This window comes from Dermacentor silvarum, chromosome 6, assembly GCF_013339745.2.
Source record: "Dermacentor silvarum isolate Dsil-2018 chromosome 6, BIME_Dsil_1.4, whole genome shotgun sequence".
NCBI lineage: Eukaryota > Metazoa > Arthropoda > Arachnida > Ixodida > Ixodidae > Dermacentor > Dermacentor silvarum.
Window position 1 is genome coordinate 14862367 of NC_051159.1, and position 27505 is coordinate 14889871.

General features: G+C 49.7%; 1 protein-coding gene across 1 annotated transcript in view; it reads left to right on the forward strand.

The window, feature by feature from the left end:
• The window catches only part of LOC119456554 (tryptase-2-like), a 53481-nt gene that overhangs the window by 16056 nt on the left and 9920 nt on the right, over nt 1-27505 (forward strand). The window contains exons 2-4 of the mRNA XM_037718384.2: nt 15508-15593; nt 24442-24548; nt 26120-26391. Coding sequence (XP_037574312.1) covers nt 15508-15593; nt 24442-24548; nt 26120-26391 — 465 coding nt within the window. The remainder of the gene's footprint in view (nt 1-15507; nt 15594-24441; nt 24549-26119; nt 26392-27505) is intronic.

The window sequence follows — 27505 nt, forward strand, 5'->3', positions numbered from 1 at the left end:
CTTGTTGATTTAGTTAGTAAGCGAATGTTTACAAGTTTATACGGTCGATAAAGCTACTATTCTTGCTTCATGTCGCTGTCTACTGATTTGCTATCACAATCGATGCTTCGCCTTTCAGGTGAAACTGCGACATTTTTTCGACACTTTGAGACAAATGGCACGTGCATCACGTGGCGTATTATCAATTTGCTTGCAGAAGCTTCATAACATGGTGCCGCCATCATCGTTCGACCGTCGTCAATGTCATGCCGCCGTCATTACGCACACACTCGCGCGACACACCCAATTGTTGACCTTACAACAACGCGTTGTGACACCTTGTAACAAATAGCGCCACCCCAAGTGAAGCTACAGATAGAAAAATACGCAAAAAATTTCTGGCGCAGAAGTGATTTACATGTGAGAGCTGCGTTATCTGCTATTTCAATACACTGCGTCAAAGAGAACATATTATCTTCTAACCTTCTTTGTTTTCGGAACCCATTTTGTAGTTCCCCCAGCACCTCATCGCTCTCCACCCATGCCTGCAGTCTGTCCTTTATAATCTGCATCACCACCCTGTAAACCAATGAAAAATCGGGAGCGGATCTTGAGCTATGATCAGCCGTGGCTGCTTCGTGGTGCTGTCCCCAATGGTTCGTAGAACGTCTCCACAAATTGTTATAGATTAACCGTAATCTCAGCAGACGGCCTCTGTTGAGGGCGGTACGTGCTGCGATTCCCTTAGTGCTGCGATGCCCGGGCCACGTGTAGTCAATTCCGATTCACTTTGAGCGGCCATGCTCGGACCACGTGCAAACGCATGGTAATCCGCGTGCCTAACGATCTCGCTCATCAACAGGAATAGACGTGTCAGTCACGAGGGTCAGAGACGAAACCTGTCGGGCCGCCCTGCAATCCTTCCGCCCCCACTGAGGACGTTCACCCCCCTACGGTCACCCACCATCTCTACTTCGTGTGGTTTGCCCCATGTCCTGCAATGGGGGAGAAGAGAGGGGGAGATTGCCCGGATGCGCATTTACATTCGCACGCCCGTACATGGATGGATGGATGGATGGATGGATGGATGGATGAGGCTGAACCCTTTAAACCGGGCGGTGGCATACGCCACCTAGCCATGACTATTAACATATTTTGTACTTTGTGGTGGGTGAAATTTCACCCCTGCCTTGATTTTATCCACCAATCAGATAACCTCTGTTTGGTTATTTCTACCCGCTTAATGTCTATTTTGCCTTCACTGTCCCTAAACCCCAATGCTTTGAAAAAATCAGCCCCGTTGCCTTGCACTGTAGGGTTAAGCCCTTTACAGAAAAGTATGAGGTGTTCAGCCGTTCCCTCTTCTTCTCCACACACACAGCACAACGTGTCTATACCTTGGTACTTGACTCGGTACATCTTAGTCCGCAATACTCCCGTCCTGGCTTCAAACAACAAAGAGCTTCCCCTAGAATTATCGTAGATATTTTCTTTGGCAATTTCTTGCTTGAAAGTTCGGTATGTTCCCAGTGCTGATTTCGTCTGCATCCCCGTTTTCCACAGACCCCTCTCTGTTTCCTTAACCTTTTTCTTAACCGCTGTTTCCTGGTTTGCACCCCTCCTGCAGTCCAAATATTTGATTGACAGTTTTCTGGTCAGCTTCCTCCATTTTGTATCAACATTCCTCATGTACAAATAACTGAAAACTCTCCTTGCCCACCGCTTTTCTGCCATTTCTCTCAATCGCTCCTCAAATTCTATCTTGCTGCTGGCTTCCCTGCCCTCGAATGACGTCCATCACATGTCACCCTGTACCCCCTGATTTGGTGTATTTCCATGTGCTCCCAGAGCCAGTCTACCTACCCCTCGCTGCTTAACTTCCAACCTTGCTCGAACCTCTGATCTCATGCACAGGACCGCATTGCCGAAAGTCAAACTAGGGACCACCACCCCTTTCCAAATCCCTCTCACCACTTCGTACCTATTGTAATTCCACAGTGCCCTATTTTTTATCACAGCTGCATTTCTGCTACCTTTAGCCGTCACATATTTTTCATGTTCCGTTAGGTACTCAGCCCCATTGTTTATCCACACTCCAAGATATTTGTACTTATCCACCACCTCCAGCGTAACCTCCTGTATCCTAGGCTCGCTGCCCTGATTATCATTAAAAGTCATGACTGCCGATTTTTCTGTACTAAACATCAAACCTAAGCTATCTCCCTCTTTACCACAGATGTCCATTAATCTCTGCAAGTCTTCCTTGCTGTCAGCCATAAGTACAATGTCATCTGCATACATCAGTCCTGGTAATGACTGTTTAATCCATTCTCCTTGCTTAAAATAGGAAAGGTTGAAGCCAAGTCCGCTCCTCTCTAATTTTTTCTCTAATCCTTGTAAATACAGCATGAACAACAGAGGTGACAGAGGGCACCCCTGCCTAAGCCCCTGCTGTATCTCTATAGGCCCAGATACCTTGTTTTCCCATTTTAAAAGCACCTTGTTACTTTTATAGATATCTTTTAAAAGATTTCTTACTCCATCTTCCACCTCTAGAGTGCCCAGTATGTCCCACAAATCCTTTTGGATTACACTGTCATAGGCTCCCTTGATATCCAGAAAGGCAAGCCATAGGGGCCTGTGTTCCTTTTCTGCTATTTCAATACACTGTGTCAATGAGAACAGATTATCTTCTAACCTTCTTTGTTTTCGGAACCCATTTTGTAGTTCCCCCAGCACCTCATCGCTCTCCACCCATGCCTGCAGTCTGTCCTTTATAATCTGCATCACCACCCTGTAAACCACTGACGTCACTGTTATGGGACGGTAGTTGTTTTTGTCGGCTTTGTCCCCCTTTCCCTTATATATCATGCTCATCCTGCTCAGTCTCCACCCGTCGGGGGCTTTACCGTCCATTATCATTTTGCTCACTGCCGCTCTTAATGCGTTCTTAGATTTTGGGCCCAATGTCTTTATCAACATAATTGGGATGCCATCAGGACCTGTCGACGTGCTACTAGGAACCCTCTTCTCTGCCCTTTCCCACTCGCTCTGTGCCAGTGGAGCCTCTGCACTGACTAGTCCATCCTCACCTGATTGAGCACATGTTTCGTTCTTTAAATTTTTCTGTCGTCATTGTTCTTATATGTTCCATTGCCTCATCTCCCTATAGTCGAACACCTTGAGCTGTAACTATAAATATCTGCTCTAGGCTAGTCTTATTACTCAAGGAGTTGAGATGTTTCCAAAATTTCTTCGCTGCTTTTCTATCCTTTTTGTTTACTTCTGACAACCATTGGCTCCCCTTTCTTCTGATCTTCTCATTGATCAAATTGGATGCTTCCCTTCTACAGTTTAAAAAGTTATTCCATTTTCTGCCTACATCAGCTTCTGGTTCACCCCTCTGCTTTGAATATCTGTGTTCCCTGGATGCTTCCTGACGTTTCTCTATGGCCTTCTTAACCTCCTCATCCCACCAGCTCTTGGGTCTAAGTCTTCTGTTCCCTTTTGTCCTGACTCGTACCTTAGTAAGCTCTAGCTCAAATAGTCCTGTTAAATTTGCATATGTCCATTCTGTTTTTGTATCCTCTGAAATTACTTCCTCAATTTGCTGGGTTGCTATTTCAAGCTGCTTTTCCGAGTAAAATATCCCACCTGGTTGTTCATCTTGCCTCCTACCTACTTTCATTTCCCTTCTAAAACTCACCTTAATACGTTTGTGATCACTACCTAGACTTCTGGAGCCATATTCATCTATGCTCATTACATTTAGCCTATCGTGCATCCTATGTGACATTAGTGCATAATCTATCGTCGACTGCAGTCTCCCTACCTCCCATGTTATGTGCCCTTCACACTTCTCAGTACTGTTGCATACAACTAAGTCATGCATTTCACACATATCCAGCATCATGTTGCCTGTTGAGTCTGTGTACCCGTCCATGTCTTCTATGTGTGCGTTCATATCTCCTAGTTCATATCTCGCACCCTTCTCCTAGCTCATTAATGTCACTTGATATGCATTACAGCATTATTTTGTTTTCCTCTTTGGCATTTGCTCCTGTCCACAGGTATACAAAGCCAAGGAGTGTCTGCTCTCCTGCAACTTTCCCTTTTAGCCATAAATGCTCCTTGCATTCCTGTTTGACCCTTTGCCAGTTCATACTTTTATGAATGAATGCACCAATTCCACCCCCTTTTCTGCTGCCCTCTGTTCTATTGGAATATTCCCATGCATAGTCAGGATTGCAGGGAAGTTGCTCCATGTCCCTAAGATGTGTCTCCACAAACCCGTATACCATCAGCTTTTCTTGCCTTAGTTGCTCGTCTATCTCCTCCCACTTCAGCCCATTCCTGCCACCTTGCATGTTAATGTACCCTATGTCAGAATGACCTTGCCCCTGGTGCTTACGTCTATTTCTTCTACCGATTCTACGTTTCTTGAATCTTGGAGCCTCTCTGGGTCCGTCTTCGTCTACACTGGTGGTCTTAGGGCTCTGGGTCCTCCCAAAAAAGCCGTAGCTTGGCGCCCTATCCTACTACCTACGCTCCCGCCCGTGGCACCACTGTAGTGAATGCCATCCGGTGCAAAAGGGTGGGAGGCAGATTCGTACACTTCCCGGTTTACCTCCATTATGCCGTACCCAAGTGGTCTGCTCAGACCCCTAATGACCCGGTTAGCCTCAAGCACCCTCCATTCCATCCCGCTAGCCTGACCCCGGACATGTGGGATTGTGCATATGGTCACATGCACATTCGCAGAGGTTTCTCTGAGTTTACGCAACCCAACCTCTAACTGTCTGTTTAGGTTCTGGCTCCCTCCCTTCAGCACATCGTTGAGACCAGCATGGATAACGACCAGATGTTCATGCTCGAGGTTGTCCGATACCACCTTCTGAGCTTTTGCCATTGCGTCAACCATGCACTTCAATGACTGGGCCTCCACTCTCACCCGCCCGTCTGCCTTCACTGTTGTAAGGACGCCCTCCTTAACCCTAGCTACGTTGGAGTCCCCCACCACTAGGACCCTTCGCTCTACACGTTTGCCTCCGTACAGCCGGTCGATTGCAGCGCGCCCGCGCGGCGCTAAAGGGAACTACAGATCTAGGTACTTGCTGGGGACGTGTCTCCGCGAACGCCCCTAGCTCTGGGAGTCCCTGCGCCCTAGCGCCGCCGCCTCCCCAGCTTTTGCATGGCTTCCCGGAGCGCGCCGCGCTAATGGCCAGGCGGGAGCGTCGCCGTGGTCCGTCAGAATGATGCATTGAGTTAACGGTGTTTAAAACTGTCTGGACGCAATTTGTCACTTAGCTTGAATCTCAATTTATTTCCCCTTTTAGTTTTACCATACGTTACCGCATACGGTAACGTGCGCACCATGTTTTGCGAGCCGAGTCGGACCAAGCCTAAACATAGCGAGCAAGTGGCGTCGGCCATAGAGCCCACGCCGTGCATGTCCGCGTCTCGTGTGCGTTTTATTGCGATAGCAATTATATGGACACTTAAACCGGATTTCTGCCGTCGGTGTCGCCGTCGCCGTGAGGTTCCGTATAGATAAAATCTTCGCCGCGCGCCGTATGCCCCAGCGGAAGCGTGCGGGGACGCGCGCTATCACGGAGAGCGAACGCACTCAATCTCCCACGCGCAAGCAAGGAAGCGGAAAGCGGAGGGAGCAGGGGGGGGGGGGGGGGCACTTCTCTGCCAACAACCGCGCTCGTCGCTCGTCCGCACAGTCTCTTATCTCTCCCACGCGCAAGCAAGGAAACGGGAAGCCAGCGCCAGAGGGAGCGGGGGGGGGGGGGGGAGGGCGCACTTCTACGCTGCCAACAACCGCGCTCGTCGTTCGTTCGACCACACCGTCTCTTATCTCCACACGGCTCTGACCTTTATGCGCCGTGCCTTCGCCGCTCAGTTTCCGTTGAAGCGATAGACCGCACGTACCTTCGCCCGCTGCGCGGCGTATGCGCTCGCTGCCAGCGTTTTGACAGTCGTTGGCTGCAGTCATTCAGTGTGATCTATTCATGTTTGTTTGTGCGCGCTCACACCACGCTTGTTCATTCAGTTAGTCATAGTCGGGCCACATTTTCCAACGCACGCTACACATGCAATGCTGCCCAGATCGGCAGTGCAGCACTACAGGTGTGTCCCTTCGCACGCGCTGCCCACGGTAAGCGCTTCTCATCAACACCACCGTTTCACACGCGCCTTCTCGTGGTCATCGAGTCTCTCTTCATGTCGGTCTACTTACGCCGCAGCACACCTGCTTACTTAATCAGCTCATGTTTACTACAATTCATATTGCTACCAAGGCCGCTCACCTTACTTCGTATGACATTGCTGTGCTGCTATCGCATTCATTGCTTCGCCCTTAGGGCGAAACTGTGACATTTTTCTGCCGCCGCCGTCGTAGTGATGTTCCGTATAAAGTCCGAACATGATAACGTCGTCGGCACGCGCCGTATGTATGTGCGAGTGACAGTTTGCGAGGGTCAGCTGACGATCGCGGCTCAATTTCGCGCCAAGAGAGAAGAAGGCGGGGCGAAAGCGCACCGTCCTCTGTGGCGCGCGAGGCATGGGTGGGAGGCGTGGCAAGGTGCTGAGTGTTCTACTCCAGCGGCTGCTGCTTACGAAGCGGCCGCGCGGCCGCCATATCTTGAAAGCGATCGACGGCGTGGACAAAGTGCACGTCCGCGCGGGCCTCACCGCCAAAGCGACCTGCGATGTGGACAAAGTACGCCACGCCGAGTGCCGGTAGCTTCGTATGCGCTGTGTTTTTCGACGTTTGGTTCGCGCTGAAATAAGAGACAGCACAAAGGTCAATTGCTGCAACCACGCTTCCTTACTCCAGCGTTCTGAAAGCTAGTTTCCGCGGTCATCGAGCGAGATGTGTTCATGTTTACTGGTGCGCATGTGACACCGTGCTTGTTAATTTAGTTAGTAAACAAATGTTTGCAAGTTTATACGCCCAATAAATTTAATATCCTTACTTCGTAGAGCTGTCTCCTAATTTGCGAACGCAATCGATGCTTCGCCTTTCGGGCGAAATTGCAACTTGATCCCTTTTTATGATTTTCGTGTTACTACGTTCAGAAGATGTTAAATCTAATCCAGTCCCTGAAAGTTGATCTGCTGCTTTGCTTGAACTAGCTCATTTGACCGAACGACCTTCCAAGCAAACTGCTGCACCTTTCCATTTCAGTACGTAGTTCATTTTCAGTACGTTGGCGTTTGATTTGTGCAGTGGAAAGATTCACGCTGGGTTCATTGCCGACCCAGTGGCTTTAAATTCATTCAAAATAACAGTGACACAAAGATTGGCAGCATGCAGAGGAAACTGCAAGTATAAATAAATCCGAGTACCCCTAAGCACTTCGTATAAGTTGGGAATGCGAAAGCATTAATATCCGTTTGAACGGCGCTGAGCGGCCCTTCGAGTTTTGGGCTGTGAGAAATGTACCCTAGCGATACCTACTGCTCGAGCCAGCAAGCAGCAGCAGCTTGCTGTGCCAGCATCCCAAGCCACCGACGCGGCCATGCCCATCGGGCGACGCGCCACGGTGGTGTTTTCTCCCCTCACTCAACACCTGGTGCACAAACGAGGCTGCAGGGGCTCGCTTTTGCCCGCTCTGGCTACGCCTTCTGGATAGCAAAAGGTTGTGCACTTCGATCCATGACATCATGCTACCTTTGCCGATGGTCATATAATCTAATGGTGATGCTCCCGAGTAAGCCGCGGTGATTTTGACTTCACCGCTTTCCTGACGCCGGGCTTAACAGCGGAAATTTCGGTCCAAGTAGCATGACGACGTCAAGCAGAGTGCACAGGCCTGCTATCGCTCTGCTCCATCGAGGAGCGTTCGTGCCGAGAGCGAAGGTGACGTGGCGTCGCGGCGATGCCCTCTCTCTTCACACAACACCTGGCGCGCTAGTACGGCAGCAGGTGTTTTCTTTCGCCCGCTCTGCTCGATCGAGGTGCCACTCGTGACATGGTGTCGCAGCCAATGAGAACTCCGTCCAGGCGTGCTAGTGATGGGGCGTCACAGTCAATGGCGATGCGAATTTAGGTGCTGTTTTGCTGCTACAGATGACCGACGCCGGCTTGTTCGCTCAAGTGGCTATTTGACGCTTTCGCATCAAAAATCACTCCATCAGTTTGACGAAACAATGGCTGGGTTTCGAGCGTCAGGAAGAAGCCAAACTACTTAGCATCATTCTTTGGCATCATGCATTCACAAAGTGGATGGTAGATTCCGACGCGAAGGTTTCTTTTGCGGTCATTTCTGTCTTTCAATAATTCTCGCCAAGACTAAGTTGCAGTCACAAAACCTTTTCTCACTGATGTAGTTGACTGTCCTCCTGACAATGCCATCGAACGCACTCATTGTTTCGAACCACATGAAGCTAACAAATGCCAGCCTATCATTGTAAAACTTTCGAATTAAAAAATAAAATACAGAATTCGCGCCTCTCGCGCAAAAAATAAAAGAAAACAATGACCAAAGGTTTACGGTCGCCTCAAAATATTCGCAAAAGATTATTCGAGTTCGCTAAAAGTCCACCTGAGCAGTTTCCTTTCCATCTGCGCCACAGTACATTATTGTTTTTTTCATTACAATATCTGCAGCGCCATTAAGCCACCGCAGCAGAGAGGCATAACAAAATATGCAAAATTATTAGACAAGAAGAAAAGCTTGAATAGTAATAATAATAAATATACATTACAATGCTTGTCAATGCGATAGGTCTATATGTACATCGTCATATTCATAAAATATACCTTAGACGTACAAGCACTAACTTCATGGGGTAGCTTGTTTCTCAGAATAATTGTATGGCTGAAAAATGATGTTTTAGATACTTCAGTGTCGCAGCTTATTGCGCCAATTTTCTAATATGACCATTTCTCCTTGAATTAAAATATGGAGGAGATGGGTTCGGGCACAAATACCGGTTTTGTTGACGTAAACTTGATTAGGCAGTTCAACCTTTTTACCTAACCTGTGCTTAGACAACGGATGCCACTGGAGTTGTTTTTATTGCGATAGCAATTATATGGACACTCCAAAGCGGATTTCTGCCGTCGCCGTCACCGTGAGGTTCCGTATGACGTCAATGGCGATGAAATCGTCGCCGCGCTCCGGACCCTGTATGTGCGAGTGAAAGGGCGCGAGGGACGCGCGCTTCCACGGGGAGCGAACGCACGTCGGAGAGCAAACGCGTGTTCTGCGCCGTGCTTCCTGAAGGGCTGCAGAATTAAGCGTCTCATTCCTCCTTTGCAATCACCATATATGGAGAGCAAACGCGACTTTTTCCGTCGCGCGAAAGGCCGTTGGGGAACGGGAGGGAGGGAGGGGAGGCGGCGTTTAGCGGCAGCACCAAATGCGTATTTATATAAAAACGTTGCGAGGCGAGAAGGTGGGTAAGATTTCTGAACGCTGCTCGACGAGTGTCCCATTCTGATATCGTCGAAAACTTCCGAGCCGCCCCCAGAGGCACCGGCAATGGTCACCAACGTTGCGCGCGTTCGGTGCGAACGCGGGCGAAATGCCGACGGCGTCGACAACAGTTCTGCGCGTTGCTGTTGCTGCTGCATGTCCAAGTTTATACAGTTGATAAAACTGCTATCCTTACTCCGTATAGCTCTGTACTAATTTGCTATCGCAATTGATGCTTCGCCTTTCGGGTGAAACTGCGACAATATTTTTTAGTAATCTCACGCTAAAAAATTACACCATCTTCCCGAGGGGAACCATGGGCTGATGCGGAGCATCGCGGACGTTATAACGGCGTTCACGCGATGTGATGGGCGGCGCGCTCGCGTGCTGCATCGGGAGCAGCCTCTCGTTGTCGACGTTTACACGCGGCTTCCCGTTCTCGAACTTCGGGTTCCGCCGCTCGCTTCGTACGTTTACGTTGAACTTCACAGTCCCGAACCTCAGGTTTTGCTGCTAGACGTTCTCGAACCGACGCTGCTTCACGTTGCCGAAGCTCAGGATCCGCTGCTCGACGTTCACGAACCAACGCGGCTTCACGTTCTCGAAGGTCGGGTTCCGCCGCTCGCTTCGTACGTTTACGTTGAACTTCACAGTCCCGAACCTCAGGTTTTGCTGCTAGACGTTCTCGAACCGACGCTGCTTCACGTTGCCGAAGCTCAGGATCCGTTGCTCGACGTTCACGAACCAACGCGGCTTCACGTTCTCGAAGGTCGGGTTCCGCCGCTCGCTTCATACGTTTACGTTGAACTTCACGGTCCCGAACGTCAGGTTCTGCTGCTCGACGTTCACGAACCAACGCGGCTTCCCTTTCTCGAAGGTCAGGTTCCGCCGCTCGCTTCGTACGTTTACGTTGAACTTCATGGTCCCGAACCTCAGGTTCTGCTACTCGACGTTCACGAACCAACGCGGCTTCCCGTTCTCGAAGCTCAGGATCCGCTGCTCGACGTTTCGAAGCGGCTTCGCGTTCTCGAAGTGTGGAATCCGCTGCTCGACGCTGACGTTTCGAAGCGGCTTCGCGTTGGCGAACAGAATCTTGATCCGCTGCGCGTCGCCGACGTTTACGTTCTGCGTCGCGAGCTCTTCTCTGCGCAGCCTTGTCTTCAGAGGTGCTCGCGGTTCTGTTAATGAACTGGCTGCTGCTGTTTGAAGATGTGCCAGACAGTTCGTTGAGAGATGCGTTGGCGTCCATTCAGCGCATCGGACGGCGCAGCGTGACTAAACCGAAGCAGCAACTGAGGCAGCGGCGCATGCACCGGGTTTATATAAGCAGCTGGCACGGAGAGGAGGAGGAGAGAGAGAGGCGCGAATGCGCGCGCTATCGCACAGGTGGCGGATGAAGACACGAAGGGAGAAGCGCGTTATCGGACAGATGGTGTGGAGAGGGGGAGAGGAGGAGAGAGGCGTTATCGCACAGCTGGCGTGGAGAGAATGAGGAGAGGTGCGGACGGACGCCGACGCCGACGACGACGCGGGACAGGCCGCCGCTATAAGATGCTCCGCATCTCAAATATTCTCTCTGCGCTGGCAGTGGTCATTGGAAGGGTGACTAGAATCTGCAGCAGTTTGTGCACATTTTCTTAGCACCTGCAGTCGCAATGAGAGAGGGCACCTATCTCGGTGCTATAACCTAAAAACACACCTTCGATGTCATTGGCGTCCTTGTTTAGGTACCTTGCACATACAGTAAGCTGTTCGATTCCAGCGATATCCGACGTTTCGTCAGCAAGTATTTTCAGCAAGTTTCTCGCTAAGTCCTCGTCAGCGTAGCGGAGTCCAGACCCAAACAGGGTCGCCGGGATGGTACTCGACGTAGAGTTGTCGAATATTGTACTGCCGGTTGTCGGTCCTCTGCTACTTCTTGATGCGCAGTCGGGCGAGATGTCGACCTTCTTCGGCAAGCTGCAAGTAGTTGGCAACGTCGAGGTTGTCTTCGTCGGTGACGTGCGGTAGCATGGCGTCAAGCGTCGCTGCCGGGTTCCTTCCGTAGACCAGGTTGAACGGCGCCGTGTGCGTCGTTTCTTGCACGGCCGTGTTGTATGCGAAGGTCACGTATGGAAGGATGGCATCCCATGTCTTGTGTTCGACGTCGACGTACATTGCTAGCATGTCGGCGATGGCCTCATTTAGGCGCTCGGTGAGGCCATTCGTCTGCGGGTGTAGGCGGTGGGCCGGCGATGGCTTGTCTGGCTGTATCGCAGGATGGCTTGAGTTAGATCTGCTGTAAAGGCCGTACCTCTGTCGGTGATGAGGACTTCTGGGGCACCGTGACGCAGGAGGATGTTCTCAACGAGGAATCTGGCTACCTCGGCGGCACTGCCTTTGGCCAAGGCTTTTGTTTCGGCGTAGTCGGTGCGGTAGTCCGTAGGTACGACGATCTATTTATTCCCGGACGTCGACGTCGGGAAAGGCCCGAGTAAGTCCATCCCGATCTGCTGGAATGGTCAGCGAGGTGGTTTGATCAGCTGTAGAAGTCCGGCTGGCCTTGTCGGCGGTGTTTTGCGTCGCTGACAGTCTCGACATGCCTTTACCTAATGGGCGACGTCGGCAGTGAGGCGAGACCAGTAGTATTTTATTGCGATAGCAATTATATGAACACTCCAAGCGCAGTTTGGCCGTCCCCGTCACCGTGATGTTCCGTAAAAAGTCAAACGGCGGTAAAATCGTCGCCGCGCACCGTGCGTGCGAGTGAAAGCGTGCCAGAGTGAGCCGGCAACCGCAGGTTAATCTCGCGCACCCGAGAGAGGAAGGCGGCTGGAAGCGCACGGTCTTCATTCGATCACGCGAGGCGCACAAAGAGGCGGCGATGGAGACGGGAGGGGGGAGAAGGGTGCGTTCTGCTTACGCGGCTGCTGCTCACGGAGCTAAGCTATCTCGGAAAGCGACCTGCGACGCAGCCGATGTGTGTGCCCGCGGGGCCTCATCTTCAAAGCGATCTGCGATGGGCCGAAGTGCATTCGTCGAGTGCCGGTAGCTTCGTATGCGCGGCGCTTTCAACGTTCGCGCTGAAGCGAGAGCCAGCGCGAAGGTCAGTTTGCTCGCTGCCGCTGGCGTGCTTTCTCACTCCAGCGTTTTGACGAGCTCCCGCGGTCATCGAGGGAGATGTGTTCATGTTTCCCTGTGCACGCGTGACACCGTGCCTGTTTATTTAGTTAGTAAGCAAATAATTACCACTTTATACGGCCGAGTACTATCCTTACTTCGTATAGCTGTCTACCAATTTGCTATCGCAATCGCTGCTTCGCCTTTAGGGCGAAACTGCGACTTTTATCACCACGGTAGGACTAAGGGACGAGTTACATGTAATTCACCTTCTGCGACGTGGCGAAGTGGCAGCAAGTATGACAGTCCCTCTAACCGGAAGCATAACCTTGAGCTGAACTGAACTTGTGGCCATACCCTTCGTACAGGCGAGTAATATTCTCAGGCCGAATGCGAAAAAAAAATTCAAATAACCGAAAATCAACCAAAAAAAAAAAAAAAAAACGGAATGTAAAGCGTGGCGAAAAAAAAAACAACAAAAAAAACACTTCAGGTTGGTGGCGCCATCTAGTGACGTAGACTTTACTTAGAGGGGGCGCTGAGTTTTTATTGCAGTAACTAACTATATTCTACTTATCTGCTGGTGTAAAGTGTCGACAGCGGTTCAATTTACTACAAACAGTCCTATTTTTATATATTGCTTCGACAAACACACCTACGTAAAAAAAAAAAAAAAAAAAAAAAGGTTTCACGTGTTGTTGGACAAAGCGTCACAAGATGTCGCCACCAGCTTTGTGACTGGTGTCCACATTTGCCGTAACAGGCAATTCCGTAAAGAATAATACGTGTATAGACAAGCTAAAGCTTTCTAGTATCTGTCAAAATTAATATTTCGCTCTCAGCACATAGTTTTTGCATTCTGCAAGGCCTGAATGTTAGCCGTTATCATCATTATCAAGTTACCGTACGCATCGAGCACACACGCAGCCCAAACGTATTCGGTCATCGCGGTACGTCACCGCACTTACCACACCGTAACACGGCACTACTAAAACTAATTGACTAAACAGTCGCGGCAGGAGCAGAGCAGCAATGTATTGTCTTCTTGCTTGTTTACTAATGGCAAGAAATTAGGCTCTAGCACTGTGGCATAATCAGAGAATAAAAGTTAAAGTTCTTTCAGGTATGACTCCGAGCTTGATGCTCTACCATTGGTCCACGATCGCATGCATACTTCCCTCCGACTTCATGAACGGCCAAATGTAATCACGTGTTAACACTTCGCCGGCGCACAAATGCCATCGTCGTTTTAACATTGACCATATGACACAAACGTAAGTCGCTAATCGCGTCAAAATCCCGTGTTTCTCTAGTTAATGCGCGTTCAATACCTGCGCTAGAACCCAACAGTCGGCTCGCCACGGCCGCACTAGAAAACGATCGTCTTCTCAACGTGGTCGTCGTCGCGCTGTTTGCGCACGCACAGCTCCGCCTTGCTAACTCCACGGCTACAATTTGTAAATTGCAATATGGGCCATCAGGCAATTAGTTAAAAGCCTAATTAATGAAGTTCTGTTAATTATTCGATTATGCAGCTCAATTTTTTGTGCAAGTAATGTCCGCTTCTTCGAGTAGACCAGCTCATTAACTAGAACTGGGCTATCTGCCACGGGCAACCTTAAATAAATTTTGAAAGTGTTCGCTAAAACACCCTGTATTTATCCCCTTTGCTGTAGCTCTAGCGGTGGCGCAAGTGTTTCAACGCAAATTTGGAGCAGTGATTTCCACGGGTGACAGGGAGCTCTGGATGTGCTATTTGGATTCACCTGGAGACGGCTGCATCCGCACGCATATGAGTCAAGTGCTACAAAACGTGAACCTCCAAAGGTTTACGGGGTCTCCATAGGTTTACAGCGTAAACAGAACTACAGCTTGGAAACGGAAAGACCCAAGAAAATCTTTAGATCAGTTCTTTTTTGCGTTTCCTTAGAACTATAACCATGCTTTCTGATAGATTTCATCCAGATGTCAAATGCCATACTGAAAGTCATCCGTTGAACCGCGTCACTCGGCACCACTGATGCTTTCTTGAAAAATAGTGAAATAGTGGAATAGTGAACCAAGTGACAAGCCTATTGCACATTTCGCCATATTACTTATGACTTCACGTTAGTAACGTGGTACTTGAGGGCCGATGACTCATACATTCACAGCGAGGCACCGGAAAGCGAACGACGCTTACTGTGTTCATGTCGTCACTGCGCAGTTTGTGGCTTAAACGTACGGCCACTACCGTGATGCGATGGCAGCTATAGATACCGAGGGCCCGTTGAGCGGTGCAGGCGCACGAGTAGCGACATGTTCACTTCACGCACAGATCTGCTTTTTAAACAAAGGTCCCTTTTGTGTATTCTTATGCATTTTGCGGATGGCGCAGCACATCTACGCTGCATTACGTTCTAGTCCAAAGCCTTGATGAAACATTTGCCGTGGTTGAACGCGGTTAAAACAAGTTTGCCGAGCGGTAGCACGGTCTTGCTTGATTTGAGAAAGAACACAGACGCTGCTCGGCGCCGTCAGCAACTACCGCATCTACAATTGCACCACAAGACAACACACAGACGCTGCTCGGCGCGGCAGCAGCAGCGAGGGAATCGACCTTCATGCTGCGTCTCGCTTCAACGCGAACTAATAAAAGAGTCGAAAGTACAGCGCATACGAAACTACCAGCACTCGGCGCACTTTGTACACATTGCAGATCGATTGGAAGATGAGGCCCGCGCAACCGCGCACTTTGTGCACATCGCAAATCACTTTCAAGATAAGGGCACCCACGCGGCGTGCGCAGCAGCTGCCGGTATGGCAGGCTAAGTCCCAGTTTGACCTTGGCTGAGCTTGAAGGTCAGATTTACGGAACCAGGCGTTTTCTGGGTTTGTACCTGAAGAAGTAGAGCTATCGCTCTAAAAAGAACAACACTGTGCACCTGTGTACGTAAAAGATGTGGAGAAGCGGGGCTTGGCTCTGTCTATTCACTGCGCTGTTTCTTTTTTTTTCCAGCATGTGGCGAGAGCAAGTTTCCCGACGATCCTGACTTTCGTATCGTGGGTGGGCGAGAAGCCAACAAGGATGAATGGCCGTGGCAGGTAAGCCGGCGTTATAATCGACCTTCTTTAGTCATGTGCATCGCTTTTATTCGAGAGTGAATCCCTGTTGGTGAAAACGTGAAATTCCATAAGGAGGCTTTCCCACACGTTTAACTTGCCTTAACCGAGGTTCCGCGCTCTGGCTATTAGCACTGTTAAAGCTATGGCACAAGTTTTTGTGGCGAACGGAGTGTGGCAGGAATGACGTCACCAGCCCGCATGTTGACACCTTAATTATACTGCCTAGAATATACTTACTAGTGTGCCGACCGCGGGCTTTCCGGTGGCGCGGAGAATGATGCTTTCCGCCGGCGGCCACCAGACGGCGATAGCCGTAGGGACCGTGCTATGCCGAGCGGCGCCTCTAGCCAACGCGCTTGTGTGCGAGAGACGCCGATGGGCTGTCCTAGCCCGTTTCGCTCTGCGGAACGTTGGTTGAGGTGCAAAGCATTATCGAAAGAATATGATTTCGTTGCACTTACAAACGATCGTACGCACAGTTATCATTATAACGCTACGCGATACCGGGTGTTTCTGCGAAAAACACCAATAAATAAATACGTGGTTTCCGAAGAAGTGTAACTTTTTCTACAGTAAACTATCATATGCGAGACATGTCCACAAATGCTTAATTCACACCAATTTGTATCTAATTATCATATATTTACTAATGATCTGTTTAATCACCTAACGGCACTTTTTACGACTGAGGGTAATTAAACAGGGCAGATTTTCATGGGTGACACACGGTCGACTAATTTTGAACGAGCGCTCAATGTAGCAAGTAAAAGTTGTCGCAGTTTCGCCTGAAAGGCGAAGCATCAATTGCGATAGCAAACTTGTAGAGAGCTATACGGAGTAATGATATTAGCTTTATCAGCTGCATAAACTTGGACATGCAGCAGCATCGGCAACACGCAGAACTGTTGTCGACGCCATCGGCGTTTTGCCCGCGTTCGCTCAAAATGCGTGCGGCGTTGGTGACTGTTGCCGGATCCTTTGATATAAATAGGCACTTCGGGCCGCAGCTAAACGTCGCCTCCCTTCCCTCCCCCTCCCCCACGGCCTCTCGCGCGTCGGAAGAAGGCGCGTTTGCTCTACATATATGGTGATTGTAAAGGAGAAAAGTTGTCGCAGTTTCACCTGAAAGGCGAAGCATCAATTGCGATAGCAAACTTGTAGAGAGCTATACGGAGTAATGATATTAGCTTTATCAGCTGTATAAACTTGGACATGCAGCAGCATCGGCAACACGCAGAACTGTTGTCGACGCCATCGGCGTTTTGCCCGCGTTCGCTCAAAATGCGTGCGGCGTTGGTGACTGTTGCCGGAGCCTCTGATATAAATAGGCACTGCGTGCCGCAGCTAAACGTCGCCTCCCTTCCCTCCCCCTCCCCCACGGCCTCTCGCTCGTCGGAAGAAGGCGCGTTTGCTCTACATACATGGTGATTGTGAAGGAGAACAGAGACGCCTACTTCTGCAGCCCTTAAAGGGACACTAAAGAGAAACAGGAAGTTCAGCTGGAATAAAAGAGGGACCTTCAGGAATGCATGCAGTTTTTGTTGGCTGCAAAAATATGAGTTATTAGCGGAGAAATTCGTAAACAAAAACCAAATATCTCTTCCTCAATTTCTCTCACCCCAGATTTGGCGCTGAAGCAGTGTCGTCACAGATTTCATTGCTCTCAGCGAATCAGAATGCGCCATGATACGTCACCGCTTGCGTAAACGGCCGAGGCCCTGGATGCATCATGGCTGCATGCATGGTCGCTGCGTTTGCGTTCGCCGCAATGGATACCGTTGCTGCCGCTGAACCTTGCAACGAAGAGCTCGCCAGGGAAGCAGGACTGCATTTCAGCGATATTCAGTGAAACGGAGCGCGAAATGGCCCTCCGTGCTCGAGCGGTAGGTGTTTCCGCGTGCGATGGCGGTGAGTTGCCGGCCGCGCCGGCGGAAAGCAGAGCTTCGTTTTCGTCGACGGAGACGAAGCGTCCGGTCCGCCAGGCGACGATGTTCCCGACAGAACAAGCGTAGAAAGTTGCGCACGTACTCGGTATGGTTATTTCGTGGCTTTATTTAATGACATTCAGCACTCACCGACCCGCCAGTTTGCTGCTGCAGGGGCACCGGTAGGGGGTTTGATGAAGGCCGCATTAAGAACAGCTGCTCGAGAAAGGACTGGCCTCTGGGGCACGCCGAGATACTTTACGAGGGCAAGATTGTACACATAATGCGAGGGCGAGAAATGCAGAGAGCACACCATCGTTTTCTCTGGCTCTTTTGCCGTTTTATCATCGGCAGAGCACTGAGCCATTGCGAACGCCGGGGAGCCGGGCCTCTCCACGCGACACCACATGAAAGGACACAATCGAGTCAACACTGCCGCTGCCCCTGAGCAAGCGCCTTGGGCCATTTATACAGCCCTCAACACTACACACACGAGGCATTTTCTGGCTGTTTCCCGCGAAGTCAACGTTTTTCGAGCCATGCAACACGCAACCAAACACCATAAAGCGGAACAGGCGCGCGCAACGATGCATTGACCAAAAACGAAACTACGAAACTATCACGGCCGCATGTATCTCCATGCGATTTTTTCTTATTTATTTAATTTTGTGCTAAACTTGTACTTCCTCGCTTGAAACGGTTTAAAAAGTTGGCAAATGCTGTTTATGTACGTTTAAGGTGTATTTCATTTTGTGTTTTATTAACAGCGACAAATCGCTCTCGACCAATCGCGACCGGCCTGCATTTGTAATCTCCGACGTCACGAACATGTAGTGCGGGAATTTCGAAGGGGCGTCAGCACCTATCCTTCAGTTTTTCGCTATTTTGTCGCTTATTAAACATCTGTTTGCAGTATGAATGGTATGGCTGTGACCGTGAAAGGATGATCTACCATTTAAGCTCCACTTCCGGTTTCTCTTTAGTGTCCCTTTAAGCGAGCACGGCGCAGAACGCGCGTTTGTTCTCCGCCGTGCGTTCACTCCCCGTGAAAGACGCGCCCCTCGCTCCCTTTCACTCGCACATACAGCGTTCGGCGCGCGGCGACGATTTCTTCTCCAAATGACGTCATACGGAACCTCACGGCGACGGCGACGGCGACGCCGACGGCAGAAATCTGCTTTTGAGTGTCCATATAATTGCTATCGCAATAATAAAGTGTTTCTCACAAGCGACAGCCGCCAGAGTTAGCCTTCGATCTGCCCTCTTATATTCCTCTCCCACTCGGCTAAACGTTCTGGGTCAGCAGGCGCGCTGAATAATGAGACTTGCTCGTTGTTTGAGCGGTATCCATTCGGACAATATGGGACAAAACAGGTGCTGTCTTTACGCCTCGTTTTGTGCGACGACATCGTGGTTCCGCCCGTGAACAGACACAAGTGCGAACCATGCGCACAGAAAAGAAACCCAGCAATGACATGCGGAGGCACTACTTGCTCGAAAGCAACAACGCGCCGCAACCGACTGCGCTTACGAACGCGCATCCGAAGTGCATCCGAAGCGCAAGCGACGCGTGATGCGCCGCTCGGTTAGCACGGTCCCAAACAGTGTCGTCGTCTGGTGGCCTCCGGCGGAAGGCATCACCGGCGGTGCCAGCGTCTCCCATTGGAAACGCCCGGCGGTCGGCACACTAGTAAGTATAGACCTTTTCACAAACCGACGTTTGAGCAGCGCCATTTGCCGACACGAGCGACGTCTAGCGTCGCCGCCATTTTGGACTGTGCGCCTTGCGAGAGCAGGCCGGCCGCACTTCGGTTGTGTGATCTTCGCCGCGCATTATTTCGATTGTTTTCTTCCGCTTCGCTTGTCTTGTGCTGCTTGACTTGTTACATGTTTCACGTGCTCGCGTGAGCGCTCAGTGTAGTGTGGTGCTCCGTGTAGTGTGGTGTGGGTGGATGTGGTGTTTCTTCGTCGGTAGCGGCGGCAGCCGCGTCTGCTTCGTTGAGACCTGGCGTGCTAATCAGCGGTATATTTCATTGTTATTGCTGGGCACATGTGACCGTATCGTCGATTTAATCTGATCACCATTACGTTTCGCGATTGAGGGTTGCCTCATTTAGCGAAAGCAGGCGCGTACGTAGCTGTCGGGCAATGCTTATTAACCAGGCGCCGGCGGCCCGACGACGCGTGTCAGTGGTTGGTAGATATGCGGTGGTTACTCCATACGCTTCCGACGCAACTGAACAGCTCAATCATGCAAAATTTATTGGATCTGGTGAGGTGCAGGGTGCTTATAACCAAATGTCAAAGCATAAAGCGTGGCGATCGAGCAGCGCGGTACCTGCAGCGAACCGACGCGCGGCAGTGATCACAGATGCCAGCGCGACTGATACAGCCCAGGTGCTAGATTTTTATTTTTAGTATTTATTTATTTATACATACTGTCAATCCCAATAGGGATTATAACAGGACTTGTTATAAAGATATATTTGGTTACATATATTTTACGTTTGTTTACCTGGGATGGCTTTTCTTTCGAATGTCTGAATTTGGAACAAGCTTCGCTCACGGTGAACCTTAACGTAGATCGTGCGCGAAGTTTGTATTGAAGATATCGCGTACGGCAAGAATTGTTCGTGTGCGCTATCTCTGAAGCGAAATAAGCCAATAATATTGCAGCGTTAGGGCCATCTCTGCTCTTTCTCTTGTTTCCCTTACACCGTCTCACTGTTCTATGTTCCTAATAAAGTAATGTCGAGTCTTAACAATTGTCGAATAAATACATAAGCATATGACTGTAAACCACTACTGACCGTGAGTGAAAAGCGCTTAGTGGTCAGCGAAGCAGTCTCTGCACGCACGTAAGTATTTCACTTGATCGACTGTGCGAATTTTTTTTCGTTACTGTTATTCTTGCAAGCATGATGCTATTGTCCGCGTACCCATGCGAATACCGTTTTTTACGTTCTTACTTGCGCGGGCTCAGTTAGCGCATTTCTACGCCACGCACAGTTAGCGCATTACGGTTCCCGAACTCTAACACTGGCGCTAGGCCGCGCTGATGAGGTTGACACGTTCGTTTTTGCATTCTCTTGCTGCCCAAGCACACAGACAACGCTCAAAGATGGGTGAGCTCGATGCAGCACCACACGGTTGAAGTTAATTACCTTTATGGGCAGAGCCGCGTAGGGTGCGTGTGAACGCAGAGACAATGTTTTGGTGGACACAGGGTCTGCATACATCTTCCATAGGACACGATTTTTCCGGATCGTTGCGAAGTGTATTTACCGACTAGTTCTCTCGCAGAGTGCTCCAATTTGTCTTATACCGGTGTCACACGGCCACTTTTGATAGCGACCGAGACCGATCTCGGAATGTTCGACCGCGATTGGCTCCCTTCCGCAGATTGAGCAAAAAATCCAATCGCGACCAAGAAATTCGACCCATATCGGGCTCGATCACGATCAAAAGTGCGCCGTGTGACCCCCGTATTAGGCACTGGAATGAAGTCGTGTTTGAAAGAATAACAAATGTAGCCTCTGCCACTACATACGAGAAAATATTGCATCGAAGAGCTGACAATTCTCGCAACCTGTTGGGAAATGAGCCGAAAAGAGTTTACCAAAATGCGTTATTTTACTGATGTGCGCATTGGTTCACATTAGACTGAAATGCCAAGTCCTCAAGTGATGCAGGAAACCGGCGAAGCGTGAACATACCACATCGCGGCAGTGGTTTCGCGGAGTGCTGTGTTGTGGACACACTTAGTCCCTAAAATCGTTATTTTCCGCTGGTTTTTTGTGCACCCATAAACTGCACAGTGCTGGCCTGTAGCCTTTTGATGAGTATATATGCCATTATTAACGAGCGTAAGTCATTCGTGACAAAAATAAACGGAAACGTCGAAGGAAAGCTACCACTCCGCAATGCAAGCGCAAGGCAAGCTCACAGTCCAGACCGAACAGTCAACACTGACACATACTCTCCACGCCAGACCGTCGGGAGCGCCCTCGTGAAAACGTCTATATTCTAGGCACTGTACCTTAATTGCGGTTCTAGACCGACATCCGCCATCTTGTTTAGGTCAAACGAGGTTTGACGAGAAGCTCACGTGCAGGTTTTGCATATCGTAAATTAGAACCGAAGATTGGGTGATTTTGTAAGGATTGATAAAGCATAACACGGACGATCAGGGGACACCGAGAAAAGCAGAACGCGATTACTGCACCGTACAGACTATGAAAACAGACCCGATAAGTAAGAGAGAAAGTGACACACCATAGCCTAGCTAGAAGCCCTGTTTCAGTAGAATGCGAGCTTTGTGAAGACCGATTTACTTATGTCGCGAGGCTGGTGCTGAAAAGCACCCTGCAAACACTCACAAAAACGTAAATTGAATTCGTACTACTGATTAAGTATTAGTGCCGTTAAATAAGCATAGAAGCGAAATAAAAATAAATCTACAAAAGAAAAACGGAACCTAATTTGCTCGTTGTCACTGCATCAGATAAATAATAAAAAGCGCTGCGAAATGCGGTCGTTACAATTGAACTTGCAGTTCTTTTATCTTAAGAAAAATCTTGTCTTGTTAAGAAAATAATCTTGTTGACGTCTGCAAATTATTTATTTATTTATTGCTGCTCACATTTACTGTCTCTTTGCGTGCCATATCCCAGCTTAACCGCTTGTGATCGCACACAGAAAATCACACGCGATATTGAGTCTTACAGAACGGTTTGGTTGTATACTTCAAGAGGTCAGATTCAAATAACCAAACTACTGAGGAACATAGGACCACACTCGCAATTCGCAAATGCTGTTGCCACTGGCCGACGGCCTTCGCTAATCATACGTCCAAATAAGGATTGACTGTAATTTGCTCTTACGTACAATTCTAGATGTTTTTGAGAATATGGGCCCTAGAGTTTTACTACTACAGAGCTGGAACTTTCCAACGATCTTGCGAAATTCCCTTTTTTGTTATATCAATAAAATACTAATTGATAGCTGTATTTTTCTGGAGAGTCTCGATTCTTTAACTGCGGTACACATTCAGTCACGCAGCGTCGAGCACACGACCCCCGATAGACGGCGCTGGCCTTTCAAGCAACTCGAGTTATTGTATAGGCTCCCTAACTCTACACGCGCCTAAAGTTTATCTATCGGCTCCCTGTAGGCAGCCAAAGTTGCGCCACTGTATTCCGCGTGCCGCTCGCGCCGCCTCCAGCGATTCTAGAGCAGCTATTCGCCGAGCGCCATCACGTGGTCGAAACGGGCTTCAATGCGTTGCGGAGAAGCCACCACTTCGCAAGCGACGCCAACACTCCGCAGGAACCAGCCGACGAAGTGCAATTGACAGCAGTATGGTTATAATTCTTGTTGCTGTTACTCGATGCTGCTGGCGGAAAGATATGTGTTCGCAGATTTCTTCTCAGTCACACGACGCACCGACACCTATTGCCGTATGACGGTGCGTAAAAAAAGTGCGTTTCATTTTCTTTATCTGAACACGACGCTGCAGAAGTTGCACAATTCAATATATCCACGAGAACATTACTCTCACAATAAACACGTAAGGTATGCAGCCTTAGGCAGCGTATGTGTCTGCTACATATGAGACCCATAACACGGCTAAATTTGTCCGTGACTGACGACAAGAATCAACAAAGCGGTGTAGGGGAGAGTCACTGCAGACAATATATCAGTGCATACGATTCCTCGCGTCATTCACCTGGATCGTATTTACTTTCACACTTTCCACAAACGGAATGTAGGCCGTGGCAGTGCTGTTTTTGGAATACGCGCATTTCCGTCTTTCATTTGTCGTGAGCCGTGATCACATGCATGCCTAATAAGAATTATAACTAATCTTTAAAAGCATAGCATTATATTTGACGCTTCGCATAGAAATTTGAATGGCTTACAGTCGTTGTGACCATGCGCCGGTGTTTGTGTTCATCTCATTCTGCATTTTCAGTAGTCATTAGATAATAAGGCACACAAGCGTAAAATCGAGGTTCGTAAGCCTGAGTTGAGTGATCGACTTGTATTGACAAAATAATAAAGAATGAAAAGAAAGAAAGAAAAAAAAAACGCTGCTGGCATTGGCGCACGAGCGCGGCTCGTACACGTGCGGGGGATGGAGAGAGAGAGAGAGAGAGAGAGAGAGAGAACAAGGAGAAGAAAGTCAGGGAGGTCAACCAGACGAGCGTCCGATTTGCTACCCTACACTGGGGGTTAGAGAAAGGGGGAATAGAAAGAGGAAAAGAGGGAAAGTGTGAACCCTGAGTGCACATGGGATGATGCACAGGGGCACTATAAGCGGTCTCTTAAGCCGGTGCACTTCAAGCAAAGTCGTTGCCGACGATGCCACAGTGAACAGGAATCCACTGAAAGATTATGTTCAGACCTGTTTCTACAGCAGGGCGGTGTACTTCCCTGATGTCGGATATCATCTACTCGTAAGTTCTGTGATGTAAGGCAGACTTGATACTGTGAAGAGCTGCCTTGGAGACACAAAATATGACCCATTTCTGTGCCGGCTCTTCGGTGACCTGACTTTCGTGTAGAACTTTGGAGCCAAAGATGGTGTACCATGACGCAACTCTGGATACCTAAAAGGAGCCTATACAGTAACTCTACACGCACCTTATGTCCTGCACGTCTGGGGATGATTGGTTTTGTGCTTTTCAGCGCCCTTGGCGGAGTGTAGTCGGGTCCAAGGGCTCTCTCATACTCTCTCTGATTAACTCCAAAGAACGTTAGCCGCTTACAATACTCATATCATCACACGAATTTTAATTCCTCTTGGTTCTATTTACTGCTGGGTGGGTAAGGTTTGTAGGCGAAGATAACTGCGTATGCTCTCAGCTTGTCCTATGTAATGGATCACTTAACCTGCGCAGGTGTCGGTGCGTCTGACGCACCCGCAGGCCGGCAAGATTGGCCACTGGTGCGGCGGCGTTTTGCTCAACAAGCGGTGGATACTTACAGCAGCCCACTGCATCGTAAAGTGAGTACGCCAGACGAATCCCGAAGCACTCGACGACAGCACGTTGCGAAGGGCTATGCTGCTGCTATGCAGCTCCGGCGCTATAATACTCAGTAATTTAGCTGGCCTACAAGACCTTTGCTTCTTCTTTATAGCGCATTGCAAAAATTCATGTTCTGGGCTATAACCTTGCTCCCCGAGCCACCGAAGCCCCCAGCCACGGCCCTTCTTTTTAAGGGCAAGAAGCCCTGTCTGTTATTCACATGGTCAAAGGTGACCAATATTAACATCGTACTTGTGCGCACTGAACTCTCACGGGTGTCCTTACTCCGTGCAATGTGCGTGTTCTCTGTGTGCCAACAATAACGTAAATACTTTCCAGACGACTTTATTCTAGACTGTTATATTTTTTAGTAATTGTTAAATTCATGACGGACGTGCAACTGCCCGCTAATTGTAGCCCGAAAAAGGTAAAGACAATCACTGTTGGTGCCTTGAAATTGAGCCTACCGCAAATAACTTAGTTCACTCTATAGCATGAAAAGAAGTTTGTGTATTTATGCCCTAAGCCACACCTTTTATACGTAAGCGTAAATTATACATCAGGCCCTCCTTTGCTCGATGCCTTTGACGCATGCAATGTGATTGTTATAGCTACTACTCAAAGTCATCGTTCATAGGAATCAAACATTTGCTATACGGTGAGTTGGCAGCAAATGATTGGGTGACTGTGCCAGCGACCTGAAGCTCCATAGCAAGTAAGGCATGCTGTTGGCCTAGTCAGTTCATGGATTCATCAAAATATTTAAACTGCGTGAAGAAGACAAGACGTGAACAGAAACATAGATGCGCACACGAAGCGCAAAGCGTAGAACTGCGCTTTGTGTGCGCATCTATGTTTCTGTTCACGTCTTGGCTTCTTCGCTCAGTTTAGATACTTGCTGAACTCCATAGCAACTATACTGCCATCATGAGCCACAGAAAGCCTGACTGAAACATGTCGACAGAGATCCATAGTCCGTAGTCACATAGCTTTACGTTCGCGAGTGTTATTTTGCATTGGCCCAGCCGCCCTTGCTAATAATATCTCTCACATCACAGTTGGCTGAAATTAATCTTACGAACAGTTCTATAGCGTAAGGACTTTTTGTGAGTACGGGCCCAGGGGCCGCCGAATTCACAAAGCTTTTCGTTGGTAAGTGCTCTTTATTATTGGCTGACTGCCTTCGATAAGGGTATGTTCAGGGGGGGGGGGGGGGAGGTATTCCGTGAGTGTCCACTTAGCGGACATGTCCATTTCGTCTGCTGGTGAAGTTCTGATTGGCTGGGCTTGGGTACGCGTCAGAAGTAGACGGGCACTCCAGCCAACCAGCACTTCAGAAGCAGACGAAATGGACATGCCCACTAAGTGGACACTCACGGAATACCCCCTCACAGCATCACGATTGGCTAGCATTTGCTCTTACGAACAATTCTGACGTAACAGCTTTCTTTGAGAATTCGGCCCCGCCAGGGGTGTGCGCGCGCGCAGCCTTTAAAGGGGGCTCGATGTGCAACAAAAGCGATCGCGCGCGTGCTTGTGGCGCGAGCAGCCCGCTGTTCGTGCTCCCGCAGCCGGTGTTCTGGAAGGTCCGGCTGGGCGAGTACCGCCAGAAGCTGACCGAGGGCAGCGAGCTGACGGTGCCGGTGTCGCACGTGTACCACTACCCTTGGTACTCCGGCTACGACCAGGACATCGCGCTGATGCGGCTAGCGCACGAGGTGCCGTACAGCGAGCACGTGCAGCCCGTGTGCCTGCCGGACGCCGACGACGAGTTCCAGGGACTGGTGTGCGCCGCCACCGGATGGGGGAAAGTCGACTACAGTGAGTGGTGGAATAGTAGGCACACGAGAGCCTTAATTATGAACGGAGGTGTCACACGGGTGAAATGTGCAGTCACTATAGGTTGGCCATTTTAATGAACTATATAGTGAGTACGTCTACGCTTGCAAGCCCGTGCCGGGCTTCAGTCACGTACTATAATGGACTTCCCAACTCGATTAATATGCACGGTAGTAGGATGATGATTTATGCATTTTAAAGAACCCTCTTAATTGCAGAACAATTACACAATTATTTATTGTGTTGTCAGACATAAAGAGTCGGAGGCTCGACGCGCATGCACAACTTAATTATTGGTTGCAGACAGGCGTTTATCCAGGATTCTGGTTTTGTTTGTGTGTGGGGGGAAGAGGGGTGCTACCAAAATGTGGGGGGCGTCATACATTAGAGACACGCACGCACACACGCACGCACGCACACACACACACACACACACACACACACACACACACACACACACACACACACACACACACACACACACGCACGCACGCACGCACGCACGCACGCACACACACACACACACACCACACACGCACACACACACACACACACACACACACACACACACACACACACACACACACACACACACACACACACACACACACACATATAATACAGGGTGTTTCACTTAAGCCAAACATTAACAAAAATTACTCCATCTCCCGCTAAAGGGAACCATGTGTGGATGCGAAGCAGCGGCCGGAGATGGTTAGCTGGAGCGGGAGATGGTTGCGCGGCAGCAGCCCGAGCGCTCATCGCGGCGCTGCACAGGAGAGAATGAGGCGAGCGCGCTCCGTCATTTTCATACCGCGGAACTACCGTAGCGCCCCCAGTGGAGTATGCAGCTGTTGCACCACCTGCCGTGCGCGCCGCTCCGGATTCCTAGAGGAGAGAAAGGGGGGAGCGTAGGAGAGGAGAGAGAGGGGTAGGGGACGCGCATGCGCTGTGGGGGTGTGGTACGCAAGCGCCTCTCCGCAGAGGATTCCTAGAGGAGAGAAAGGGAGGGGAGCGTAGGAGAGGAGAGAGAGGGGGAGGGGACGCGTATGCGCTGTGGGGGTGTGGGACGCCGCGGGAGGGACGGACAGAGCCG